Source organism: Physcomitrium patens, chromosome 10 (genome assembly GCF_059467195.1).
Source record: "Physcomitrium patens ecotype Gransden chromosome 10, ASM5946719v1, whole genome shotgun sequence".
Taxonomy (NCBI): domain Eukaryota; kingdom Viridiplantae; phylum Streptophyta; class Bryopsida; order Funariales; family Funariaceae; genus Physcomitrium; species Physcomitrium patens.
The window spans coordinates 10,122,774-10,136,911 of record NC_143419.1 but is presented as its reverse complement, the minus strand read 5'-3'; the positions used below and the strand labels follow the sequence as shown (position 1 = coordinate 10,136,911).

Genomic DNA, 14,138 nt, shown 5'->3' with positions numbered 1-14,138 from the left:
CTTCCATACAAATGACTGTCTTTTGTGCCATATTGTTTCATCAGAAAAATATTTTATAATAGAAATAGAATTTTGCATAACTTAGTTTAATTCTTTCTTGTAGTGGAAGTTTATTGACTTTGAGTATTTAAAATTAATTAAAACTACTGCCTTAGAGAAGAATATTGTAAATGTTTTTCTAAAAGATTTAAATGCTGAAATAACATTATATTATCAAATATATTCTTGAATACATATATATATATATATATATATATATATATTATTTGATCTATCCATCAAATGATTATTTACTTATGTAATAGATTTTAAATAAATAAAATTATAAATTTACAAAAAAAAACACCACAATTCAAATTTCAACTTTTAAATATTTTTAAAACTATTTTTGGTTTTTTTATTTATTATAATATTCTAAAATATTCACATTATGTATCTATAGATAGAAGCAAAGTGATTATTATCTCTTTGAATATTCTATTAAATTCTTTTGTATGTTCTATACTCATATTAGATACATTTTTTTTTTTTGATTTGGCATAATGATTTGAATAATTCTGTTTTTTTAATTTAAAATATTATGAGATAGATATTAGTAGTTTAATTAAAATATCCTTTAGATACTATTAAATTACATTTTGAAATATGGGCTAAATTTATAAGTGCACTATGTGACTAAAGTTATTATTCTAAGAAACTACTTAAGAGGTATTTTGTAAATTAGTTACTTCATTCAAATAACTTGTAATTCTTTCAAAATCTCTACATTTTCTTTTTGGTTCCTAATACATAAAGCAGCAGGGCTAAGGCCATTCTTAGTCTTATCAATGTCTTTTATTTATTCTAGCTTTAGTTTAAGTTTATCTAATTTAATTGTACTTAGAAATAGCCAATTTGTACTTACAATCTTAATTTGTAACATACCTCTTTTTAAATTATTTAATTTTTTTGGACATTTAATTTTTTTTGGTATTTTGATTTTGTTGTATATACATACACATATATAAATTATTTCTAAAAATATTTGTAGATATTATTTTAAACCTTTATAGTTAATACTTAACATGTTAGAATAGTCCAAAAATAATTTATTGCAAGAATTAAGACTTAAGCTTCAAAAACAAATCTCTTGTTGACTTTTCATGTAATAACTTTAAAGCAAAGATTAAAAAAAGTTAAAATTATACTAAAATTAGAATAAAAAATACAAGTATTATTTTATAGCTATTAGATAAAAATTATTCTAACTTGTCATGTATATATTAGTAGATTAAACGTGTACAATATAAGTTAAAGAAATTTAATAAATCTCTTATCATCTTATTTTATATCTTAAACCAGAACTTTGTAAGCACCAAAATCGGCAAAAGTATGCAAAATAATTGTTATGATAAACTTTTTAGAATTTTTTATATGTTCTTATATTCATGTATATGTTATATTTTATTTTTATATTTAAAAAAATAAATAAAAATCTTATTTGATTGATTACTCATTTGTAAGAATATATCATTGATTACACAAGTGTTAACTGAAACTAATTAGCATTATTTTCTATGCATGCATTTTATTCTATAAACATAAGTTATTTGAATTTATCTTCTCTGCAATCCTATTTATGCTAAAGCCAAATCAAATGTCAAGAAAAAATTTAAAAAAAATAGTACATATGCAAAATAATTCTACAATATATATTTTTTATATTTACAAATAAGGTGTTAAAAAAATATTTATACATATACACATACATATTAATTCATATATATAGAGAGAAAGCGAGAGAGATATTTGATAAGATATGTATCTTTCATTTTGTAAACTCCTCAAATTAGACCATATTTTTACAAAAAATCAATAATAATAATATTCAGAGAATATATTTTTATAAGATTGAAGTTGGAAATATAAGTTTGACATTGTTCTCTCTATATACTACCAGAAGTGCTCAGATACCAAATCTATAAGAATGCTTGTTGATATCAAAGATCTCTCTATAGTAAATAATAAATTAATCACTTTGTACCACAAGTGCTCAAATACCTTAACTATAAGAATATTTGTGTATATCAAAGATACCTTGACAGTAAATAACAAATTAATCACTTCGAAAGTGAATGATTAAAAAGTGTTTTTTTTTTTTTTTTTTTTTTTTACTAAACCTCTACAATTTATACCAAAGACCTCAAAAAAAAACTAGTATCTAAAAACAAAAAATTAAATCCTATCATTAAGATTCTTATTTAAAATATTTAAATTAGTGCACAGATGCTTAAATATAAAAATTACAATTCTTTCTTAAAAAAAAATCTTTTGAATGTACACATGCAAACTTGTACTCACTCAGCAACATCTCTCTTTACAACTGCCTGCACTACACCATTTAGCTACATTAATCACCGTGAATTCTAGCATCAACTTTGACCATACCATAACTTCATTGCAGAGACACAATAAATGGACATTGTAAACATCTTCATGCATTATTTATTTATTTACTTTAATTTAATTTACTTTTAATTTAATTTTTACTCTAGTAACATCGACACACATAAACATTCCTTTTCATGCTTGTAAAGTTATTACGCCACATTAAATGCAAAATCGAAAGATACCAAGCCCATGTGCAAGTCAACCCCAAGGAGTTGGGTCAACTTCATCCATTAATTCATTCATTCAAAAGGGCGACAATTTTCATCCACTTTCATCCCCGATCACAAAACGTGCAACTTGCAGAGCCCAACTTCCCTCCAAACCCTTTCGTCCGCCGCAAAACATTCTCTCCTGCTTAGCTGGCATCCTAAGCCTGCCAGCTAAGCTCACTTCACCATCCCACTCCCCGACGAAACCGATACGCCCAATACAGTTGGACTCGACCCATGACCAAAAGTCCCCCCTGGGTCCTTGTTTCGGGCCAGAACTGTCGACCCTGCCTGCCCACACGGATTCCAAGCAGAACGCGTTGTCGCCGTCCTTGCCTGTTGCAATCCCTCGGTTCCGGCCCGTCCCCAGGCCGCGGCCCAACGGGCTGACCCGCTTTCCACTCCACGTCCGTTTCGCGCCCGCAGCTGCCCTGACCTCCTCCTCGTCCCCCTCTCTGGCTTTCTCAGACTCAGCATTGTAGCCATTGTAATTCTTCCTCTGCAGTTTGCTTGTGCCTGTGCTTCATCAGCCATGCCCCCTCGATGCTTCTAGAAGAATCGTGTTTGTGTGGCTTTCTGCCAACTCTATTGCTGGCCTTCGATGTTGCCAATTGCTTGCTCACTGCAGCTGGGTTGCTTGTGGTGGTGGTGTTGGTCTGTTGATAGTGTTTTGGGTTTCTTGTGATATTGTCCCTCCTGTCTGTCTTCTCGTGCTCGCTTGGACAGCGTACCTGAAGTTGTTGATGGTTTGTGGCAGATTGTCTTGGGAAAAATCCGTCGGTTTCTGTTCCGTTAATGAGCTGCGAGTGGAGACGGTGAGTGTTGAGTGGAGTGGAGTTTCACTGCGGTGGTTTTTCTCGGTGTTTGGTTGTAAGGTTTGAGCTGCGAGCGAAGCTTTTGACCTGGTGGAGGAAGTAGTGCAAGTTTTCTGGCGTTTTTGGGGGGTTTCTTTTGTTGCGTCTCTTGGAGTGTGAGCGTTAGAGCTGTTTTTTTTGGTCTGTATTCGTCTGTTTCCTTCAGCTCTGGGGGTTAGGTGAGTTTGTAGACATGAAATTTGTTTCTTGAGGGGTTGAACAAGGCGGTCGTGCTTGAGTTCTACCATGCTTGCAGCTCGTAGGCTTGGTTTTGATGATTGCCTTTTTGTGCAACGGGAATGTGTGTCACGTGACGAGCTGTAGGCGTTGCTGAAGTGATCACCTTAAACCCATGAAAGCTTTCGAAAGTTCTCCTTTCAGTGGGGATTTGGGGAAACTCGTGTAGTGTATGGACTTGGAGGCATTGCAAATGATTGAATAAACTTGTTGTATTTGCTTTAAAATACTTCGCGACATTCGATAACCCATGGATTGAAGATAGTCTCCCTTGAAGGAGACTGGGACCAGGTTAATGCGATGTTCTCCTTCACAAAACATGCACCGGTCACTCGGTTCGGTGGGATCAAAGGGAGTTGAGGATAGAGGAGTAATACAATGGTGAGTTAAGAATTTGATGAGCAGTCTAAGCGTTGGACGGATTCGGGAAGCTGCAACTTCTAGAGTGTAACAGAATACAAGTCGATAGTGAATCAGTTTGAGTACGGAAGGATAGAACTAGCGGGCGCAGGGCATGACGACATTACAGGACATTGGTGTGTCGGCTCTTGTCAATATCGGCTTAACAATACTATTCCTCCTGAGTTTCGTATTTCTTAGTATTCAACCTGTAAATGACATCGTGTACTATCCTAAGCTCTATATCAGAGGCATTCGGAAGGAAAGACCAAGAGCGTCTCCACGCCCGCTGAAGCCCGTCGAGAAGTACGTCAATCTTGAGGTCAGTCATTATATGCGACTGTTAGATTGGGCCAAGTCTGCACTTCGCAAGACTGAGGATGATATTATACAGCATTCGGGACTTGACTCGGCAGTATATCTCCGCATCTTCTTGGTCGGGTTAGTGTCCCTCTTTTTGCTTCAATCTCTCACCATCATGAAATGCACCCATGAAATTTCGAACTCGTGCAATTCTTGTGCTTTCTGGGAGTGACTGTTTATATTTTCATCACTCACCATTCTGATACTAATTTCAACTGTAATTCACTTCATGCAAATTACTAATTAAAAGAATACATGCAGTCGATCGCATTGGTGCAAACAACTTTTCTTTTCTTTTCCCTATGCTTTTCTAGGGTTTTCTTCAATTTGCTCTGTGATATCGTTCACCTTAGTATCTTCCTATGGGATTTCTCATTTGTTTGTATACTTTTGTATTTGCATTGCATACAATAATATAGTTTAATAGTAAGAGTAAGGTGGACATTATCTTTTATTTAAGTCATTGTGTTCTCATGAACATCGGAATAGATGTTATACCATGGAAAATGCAGGCTGAATGACTATGCAGCAGTCTTTTGACTCAGCAGAGTCTATTTTTCTTCTTTTTTAAAACCAATACCTTTCATTAAGTTACTGTCGAAATAAACGTCACGAAGCGGTCGCGAGTTCCTATTCTTAGATTTCAAATTTACAAGAAAGAAACTAATCAGGTGGACTGGTTCTGGGCTTGCAGGTTAAAGATCTTTGTGCCCTTGATGATACTGGGCATGGCGATATTAATTCCTGTGAACGTCGGAGCGGGATCTCTGCCTGAAACCGGGACAGACAATGTGAATGCTAACACCACAGATACGAAGTTTTTGTTCAGCAGCATTGACAAACTTTCTATGTCGAATGTGCCAAATGGATCTTCAAGGTGATCACGTTAGGAAGTGATCCCCTAAGGCTGATTTTGGTAAAGCTGCAGGGTGACAAGTTTTTAAACCACTAGTTCGTTGCTACTCTTTAGAAAAATTGGCTCACATGGGTACTACTCGTCAAGATGTTGGAGTCCGACGTTGTGAATTGTACGCAATGTGCAGACTTTGGGCGCATTTGGTTATGTCGTACGTGTTTACGGCCTGGGTTTGTTACATCCTATTCATGGAATATAAGGCCATTGCAGCGTTGCGTCTGAGGTTCCTCTGTGATGAGCAAAGGCGACCGGATCAGTTCACAGTAAGGCTTTTCTTTTACATTTCACATTCCCCTTATTGCATATGTAGTCTTTCTGCCTTAAGAAACTTGCAATCTAGCTGTTAGTTTTTCTTTTCTTTTGAGCGGACTACTGCCTAAGGAGAAACAATCCCTGTTAAAATTGTGCTGGCTACAGGTTATGGTTCTGCAAATACCTAACACAGGCAAGCAGCCTCTCGATCAACAAGTGGAGCAGTATTTCCGCAGATACCATCCAGATAATTATTTAACGCATCAGGTATTTTCATCTAGTCTTAACTTTATTCTTATCTTCAATTAGCCTTAAGCTCCGACATACTGGCGGGTTCAACTAGATGCTTATTGATATTCTAATAACTTTTCTAATTCTGGTTTGAGTTACAGTAATTGTAGGTAGCTGGTCTTAATAGAGTGACGTCTCAGCCATGAGGTGACAATAATCATCCAGTACCATCGGTTTAAACAACACTCAGATGTCTCACCTCACCTTCATACACTGTAGTTGCGAATAAATTGTTGTGCTACTGAATGGATCGCAAGTCCGGTTAATGTACCCTATTTGCATTGGATAACAGATGGCGTACAATGCAAACCAGCTGTCCAAGATTGTAAAAGAAAGAGACAAAGCACAGAATTGGCTGGTGTATTTCCAAATAAAGTATCAGCGAAACCCAGCCATGAGACCTGTCACCAAGGTAATGTCTTACATTTACGTGATGTGTACTGTAGTTAGAGTGCATTAGTGAAGAATTTTATATAAATGGAATAAGGTGGGGTTTGGTTCAGGTCAAGTCTTGTGATGACTTGGATTTGAATAAAACGTATTATATATGTTGTCATTTTCTTCTTCGGCTAGTTCTGTTGTTAATGCGTAATATTCGGGCTCTGTGCAGACGGGTTTTCTTGGTATGTTTGGAGATCAAGTTGATGCAATTGATTACTACACGTCTGAAATTGAACGACTGACTAAAGAAGTAAGTGTTAATCCATCATCATTACAGTAAGCTGCAATACATTTCTTATGCCATTTGAGTTTCAAAATGACCCTGGTAATGAGAACATTGTCAACTATTCTAGCACTTATCAGAATGTGTTGCATGCCGTGCTAGGAGATTTTTCGAAAATTAGTTTGTAACTTATGATCTATTCGGTTATCATTGACGTAGGTTTTTGCTCTGACGACCTTAGTTTAGAAAACTGTACACTTTTCACTGAAATGAGCCTGACAAACACCGCTCAAGAAAATGTTGCTATGGGCCAGTGTACACGACTTGACCTGATCAGTGAGCGTAGTTTTGTCCTCTTTCATAGGACTCTGCATGCATACACGCTGCGTTTTCATTCACTGGAAATTTGTGCTTACCTCTTTCTAGGCCCAAGCTGAGCGTGAAGTTGTGATAAACGATCCGAATGCCACAATGCCAGCTGCGTTTGTCTCCTTTAAAAATCGTTGGGGGGCTGTTGTGTGTGCTCAAACCCAACAAAACCAAGACCCAACGTTGTGGCTTACAGAAAGTGCGCCCGAACCACGAGATGTATATTGGTCGAATCTTTCAATACCGTATGTGCAACTTGGATTCCGAAAACTTGCAGTTGGCGGTATTGTATTTCTTTTGGTCTTCTTTTATATGATTCCGATTGCCGCCGTACAATCTTTGGCAAATCTTGAAGGGCTTCGGAGATCGATACCTGCTCTTGATGGATTCTTGCAGAAGTAAGTTCCCGCATCATTCATGTACAATTCGGTATCGATGAGGATACACGTTTGAGTTGTTTATTTTTACATGCCTGATGGATTCAGACAGGGACTTCTACAGGTTCACTGTTGATGATTTTTGTGTCGTTAATGTTTTTGTGGTTGAGCTTACTGCTTTTTCAAGAAATGATCCAGTAACTATTATTTGGTTAGTGACTTTAAGTGGATTGAAGGGCACTAGTTTAACTGTGCCATGGTCTCTTGTGGAAAACAGGAGCTTTGTTTCATCATTTGTTCAAGGTTTCCTGCCAGGTCTTGCGTTGAAGCTCTTCTTCAAATTTCTGCCGAAATTCATAAAAATTATCACAAAACTTGAAGGTCATCTTGCAGTATCAAAGATTGAGCGGCGCGCTGCTGCGAAGTACTATATCTTTGTCGTGGTCAATATCTTCTTTGGGAGTATCTTTACTGGAACTGCATTCCAGCAGCTGAAGACATTTGTGACATCCTCATCCTTCTTGGAGTATGTTCCTTTAATCCATCGTGTTGATTCATATCCGTATTGCTTGCATGACAAATTTCAATCGCGTTTCTGCAATATGGAGAGTTAAAACGTAGTGTTTGAGCTTTTCTAAGTGTTTGTTGAGTTGGATTTTAATACTTCAGAAGAATTCATTTTATGCTCTGACATGGACCTAATATCTTCTGTTAGGTCACGCCAAGGTTGATAGCAGCTACAACCGCGACGTAACTGCTCGTCATGTGTGTTACAGAAATGTCAAATTCATGATTCATTCTTGGTAGTTAGTGTATGCTTACAGCAATCCTGTTGTCTCTAACATTAAGCTGTTATGTCAACAGCTTTCTGAACACACTCGCATCATCTATACCTCAGAAGGCGTCTTTCTTCATCACGTATATCATGGTCGATGGATGGTCCGGTCCAGCTGGTGAAATACTTCGGCTCAAGCCTCTAGTGAAGTATCATATTCGGAATATGTTATTCTGCAGAACCGACAAAGACAGGCTGGAAGCAGCCGACCCAGGAACTCTCTCCTTGGATGAGTCGCTGCCTCAACTGCAACTTTATTTTTTGATGGGTCTAGTGTATTCTGTTATCACACCAATCATCATCCCATTTATTGTCGTATTCATGGGCTTCGGTTTTCTCGTTTACCGTAATCAGGTACACTCTTAATGTCAAACGCTTGATCTGGTTTCACGATTTATCTTATCGTAATTCCGTCTGCGGTATGAGATTTTTTACTGCTTGTCAAATCTTAACTTTATATTGTTGTTAGTGCTATGGAATGATAGGATCAGAAATAATGTACCTGGAGACATGTATCACAGTACCAAAGGGCCTGGATCTCACTTTTCGGAAAACAATAATTTTTTGCACTTGTCGATTCATCATTAACTGACCGTCAATGTGATAACGATCATTGTCGTTGGATGAGATGGCTGTAGGTTATCAACGTGTATGATCCTGAATATGAGAGTGCAGGAGCGTTCTGGACTCATGTTCACGGACGCATCATCGCTGCTCTTATTATAGAGCATCTTACACTCATCGGTTTATTTCTTGTCAATGGTCCGATATCTTTTGTTAAAACATCTCCTGGACAGAGCGTCAAGGACAAAATCCTTCGTTATGTGAGAGAATCTTTTAGCTCGACACCCTTCATGGTAGCGTTACCGATATTGACTTTGGTTTTTCACAATTACTGCAAGAAGCGTTTTGAGGCTGCATTCACTCACTACCCTTTGGAGGTAATTCATAAACCTGTAGCATACATTCTCTAATTTTTGTTCCTGAAATTGGTTAGCTGGTGCTATAATAATTTTGTCGAGAAATCTTTGTACGAAACTTGGTTATGAGTTGGGTAGTCAGGAGCTTACCCATCCTTGTCAAGTTGTCTCTCCAATTTGTCTGTTGAGTTTTGGGCCTGATTCCTCTTCTTTTCTCACTTTTACGCAACCTATAATTTCATGACATGGAAAAGCTGTTCATATGCTTTTTCTTCGATGCTTCTAATATACGTCGCCCGTCCATCCGTCCGTATGATTGCTTTCTTTTGTGTTTTAGAATGAGGTCTCAATTTCTGTTGATTTACCTTTTTATTGCCTACTAAAACACTTACTCTATCAACAGAACGCTATGGAGAAGGACATGATAGAGAAGCAAGAAGAACCAAATTTGGACTTAACAATATTTTTACGAAATGCATACAATCATCCTGATTTCGATGACGAGGATGATGGTGGAGATGTGGAGAAATGCCAGGAAGAGATTGTTACCATTGAAGAACAAGACAAGACTCCTTCACAGGACTCTTTACCGGCGAGGGAACAAGCTGAGTCTGCAGAACTGGATGGTGGTGAAGAAGAGCAGCAAGTAGAAGAGCAAGACTCATCTCCATTGGCTTTTAAATGGGGGGCTTTCCATCAGGATGCTGCTGATGCAAATCCTTCGTTACCGAACCTCTCGAGAGAAACCTCAGATTTAGGATCTCCGTTAATGTTCCAACAAGGCTGCTTTGGCGAAGAAGGCTTAGTTTCGTTGAGAGGACGGTTAGGTGCAAATAATTCTGACGGACTTCGAATGGATTCTTTGGGAAGATATCACTCAGCACGCAGTTTCTTCGATTCAGCATCGTCTCGCAGTAGCTTCGACGGTGAGGGTGCTGCACCATCAGATACAGCTATTCCAAGTTCATCGGCAGCAGAAAAGCCAGCAATACAAAGGGAAGTTAGCAGCAAGGAACTTGCCAGAGTGCGTTCGCTTCAGCGTTACCTGCAAGGGCAGTTATCTCGTGAGAGCTCATTTGTCGAGTCCTTGCGAGTGACTGATGAGACCGCAAGATTGAAGGCTTTACAGAGCTTTGTGAGAGGTCAACTCTCACGAGAACCTTCATTTGTTGCAGACCGATCTATTCCCGAAACCAATGAAGCACCGAATTCGGAATTATCTTTGGATGCTGATGTTGAAAAGGCACTCGTGCGAGACTTGCAGCGGTATTTGAGAGCGCAAATATCCAGGGAGAATTCGATGGCTGGGGAGCCCGTCAAGGATGCCACTCTTGCTGACTCATCTTTGACATCCAGGAAGGAAGTGCCCTGTCAGAGTGATGTCGATGACCGCGATGAAATTATAAGATATGTGAAAGGGCAGCTGTCACGAGAGAACTCAAGCTCGGAATCTGGCTCTCCTCTTACCTTCCGGCGCGGAGCGTTTTATGGAAATGAAGGTGATGAAGAGAAAGGAGCGGATTCACCCTCCTTCACAGGCTCTCCAGGTTCACCCCTGACTTTCAAGACAGGTAGGTTCATTCAAAATACAGATGACGAAGAGTTAGGAAATATGCGGACATCACCTTTGAGGGGATCCAGGTTTCCCAAAGCGCAGACGATGAGCACAATCAAAGAGAATTCCAAGATGCTCACCGACTCCCAGCAAGTGTACTTGCCGCAAACCAGGACTTCAGGCCTGGCTAGACCTGGTGCATCACCTGACTCACCGCTGTCCAAAGGAGAAAGTTCCTCTCAGGAGGCAGAGTCGGCTCTGACACCAGCTGCAGAGGCCAATCAACCGGCATACTCACGAGCTAAGTCATTGAGGGCACTCAGAGAAGTGAGCCACCTGGACTCTTCCGGCTTCGCCAAACCAAATCACAAACGTGACCGAACGTTGTCAACACTGTTGAAGGAACCGCAGGACACAACTGTCAGTCCATCATCCTCACGGAGATCGTCAAGGGCTGATCCATCTACCATGCCAAACCCAACCAGTGACGTAGGAGAAGCCGATACTGGAACCAGGACACCGGAGAACTCCAACACTCTCGACAGCCTGGTGCAGAACGAAGCCCCTGAGCAGCCATCTCATGCTCTTGAGCTTGGAACACAGGACTCATCGACGACGAGGAGGAAAAAGAAGAACAAGAAGGCTACGAAAACCGATAAAGTCAAGAGATCCTCGTCTTCATCTTCTTCCTCGTCGTCTTCGTCCTCTTCGTCCTCGTCTTCTTCCTCAGAGAGTGAAAAAGAGGAGTCTCACGATGCTTCTGCTGCTTTGTAACCTGGAGTCTTCTTTGCTAGATCCGTAGGTGAAAGTGAATCTTAGGAGCTCTCCCTTCGTCTTAACAGGGATGACCTTTAGCTTATTGTACCATGCTCACAAATTAGCAATCGCATTCAGGGAATGGCGGTTCTGTACTTTGCCTTTCATGATGTATTACACGTTTCCTTATTCTTCTTCGTTTATGTGGATGATAACTTGTACTGGTGTAAATCTTTTTTCTTTTTTCTGACTCAAAGACAACGAATATCCAATGTGCTTTTTTGTTTAAGGTGGTCAGGTTTTTACAATAGGAATTTGAATTGCCAACGCCTTAGGAACAATTTTAGACCACTTAGATCTAATTCAGCTACGATCCAATAGTGTAGGGTCCTTTCAATTCAAGGTACATCATGTTTTAAAAGAATATATATTGGGAGTTCAATTTTGTTGAAACCACATTCTAATTTTGTTAAACCCATACTCCCATGGTCATGTGACAATTAATTTAGTCAAATATCATTCCACCCCATATCATTATATCCCCTGTAGTATACTCATGACTATGGCTTGATGCAGATGAGTTGAATCATCATGTCTTGAAATGTATTTGTTCATTTCTTTTGCCTAAGACCCACTTCTTTTGTGTGAAGGATATCCTTGTTCATTAAGTTTGAATCATCATGTCTTGAAATGTATTTGTTCATTATGTTTGAAACTCTCTTGAAGAAGTGCAAGAGAGATAAGTATGGACCATTGCCAAGTTTGTCATCTAATGTAAAAGCTTTGTAGCTTAGATTTATTAGGATTGAATTGTGAGTATTAAGTGTAGTTTCTTTGGTATTAAATATAGTATTAACATCCAATAATCCCAAGCAAGTGATGTTGTTCAAGTAGAAGTGGTAGAAAAGGTTCAGATAAGAGTAAAGCTAAGAAAAGAACTATTTTCTTATTCATCAATGGATGAGGGACAAGCTGGGCCAAGACTTTTATATCATCTTTTCAAAAGTAGATACTAGGATGGACAGAGCCAATATACAAAATTCCATCTATAATTGTTCCACATGATGTTTTCTTTTGTTACCTAGTTTCTACCATTTTTTATCTTTGCTACCTTAACACTTATTATAGAACCATAAAAATTACCACAAACAAGATTCACCTAAATTGTAGAATTCTAACCTAAGAATTTGGTCTGCTTTGCTTTGGTCAATACTCTTTTAATATATACCATCACTTTTTTATAAATTTTGATATAAGAAGCATCAAAGATCTTCATTTTAAATGCTTCTTCTATTCAATCATAAATATCTTATATTGAATGATCTTTTTCAAAGTATTTAAACTTTTGCCTTTTTTATTTTATTTTAAAGCTATGTAATTTTAAAAAAACAATCAATTGATAATGCTCGAGTTTAGTTGAAGTTCAACTATGGTGACAAATTGTTAAGGATAAGGCTCAATGAAAGCAAATAAACAAGTGAGACTTTTTCAAAAAAATATGACAAAATAGAAATATAGAAGCATGTATATTCAAAAAGAAACTCGAATGGCTATTGCAAAAAGACAAGGAAATTAGAGACTCTTGAAACTAGACTAGAAATAAGAAGAAAGTTGATAAGAGTAAAGAAGGCTTTACTCTTGCCTCTATATATACTATCTACTTAGGATCTATATAGCAATGTTCTATAGGACCTCCAAAAACATATTGACTTTGTATGATATATATCTTAACTTGCAAGATAAGATTTCTATATGATTGCTACATAGTTAGCTTGTTCTACAAGCTCTCAATACATGTGGAATGTGATTAGTTTGTTGACCAAGTTTCTAACCTACTAATCAACTATAAACACATATAAAAACAAAATAGTATCTAAGAAGCTTTTAAGAAGCTTTTCTAGAAGGTATTATGAAATTAATCTACTTTTACCTACTTCTACCTATTCATATTATCTAGTTAACAATTATAGTACATATATATCTATGACATTATCTTCTCCTTCTAGAGACAAGTTCTATGGGGAGTAGTGATCACATGCTGAAAAAGTATAAGTTACAGCAAATTATATTTACTATATACTCTAATCTTTGTTCCCTTTGAAAGTAATTGATAGGTCCTCTCAATTCTTGATAATTTCCTATTCGAATATAGGAAGACCACCTTGTTATTTGATCGTTGTTGAAACCTTTATAACTTCCTTCAAATAAAATATTTGTAATACCATCAAGAATCGTTCCTACTTCCAATAAAATCACCAAATACCAAGAGTCTGTTATCATGTCATGATATCAAATATATTATATTTCACCATCTATTTGAGAAAGAACATGTCATTCTCAAAGGTCTTCATCTCTATTACATCAACTTGAAGATTATAATAATTGTAATGTCTTGTCTAATAAGTCAGCAAATGATGGTTCTTGAGTTGTATCTATTGGCTCTTGATTCTTTGTCTCTTTAACTCTACAATTATACAGAAATTACAAACAATGATAGAAAGTAGAATGCAAACTTTCATAAATTGTGTTTTTTTTATAGCAAAGAATTGCTATCCTTTATTTTGGTTTTGATGGATGTTGTTGATGAAAAGCTTTGACTTTCTTTAGTATATTTTTAAGATTTTTTACTAGCTTCCATGTGCATTTGCTAACATTGTATCCATTGTCGTAATATATGAAGTCTTACTTGAGAATGTTTTGGACACTTGGCT

At 37.3% G+C, this 14,138-nt stretch overlaps 1 protein-coding gene across 1 annotated transcript; it reads left to right on the top strand.

Moving 5' to 3' along the window:
* Positions 1 to 3,128: 3,128 nt before the first annotated feature.
* On the top strand, positions 3,129 to 11,616 carry LOC112287535 (hyperosmolality-gated Ca2+ permeable channel 1.5). The gene is made up of 11 exons (XM_024530594.3): positions 3,129 to 4,570; positions 5,187 to 5,369; positions 5,536 to 5,671; positions 5,826 to 5,927; positions 6,244 to 6,363; positions 6,562 to 6,642; positions 7,042 to 7,382; positions 7,639 to 7,887; positions 8,226 to 8,550; positions 8,835 to 9,137; positions 9,520 to 11,616. The coding sequence occupies exons 1-11, from the start codon at positions 4,245 to 4,247 to the stop codon at positions 11,443 to 11,445; spliced, it is 4,092 nt and encodes a 1,363-aa protein (XP_024386362.1). The 5' UTR covers positions 3,129 to 4,244; the 3' UTR covers positions 11,446 to 11,616.
* The last annotated feature ends 2,522 nt before the right edge of the window (positions 11,617 to 14,138 follow it).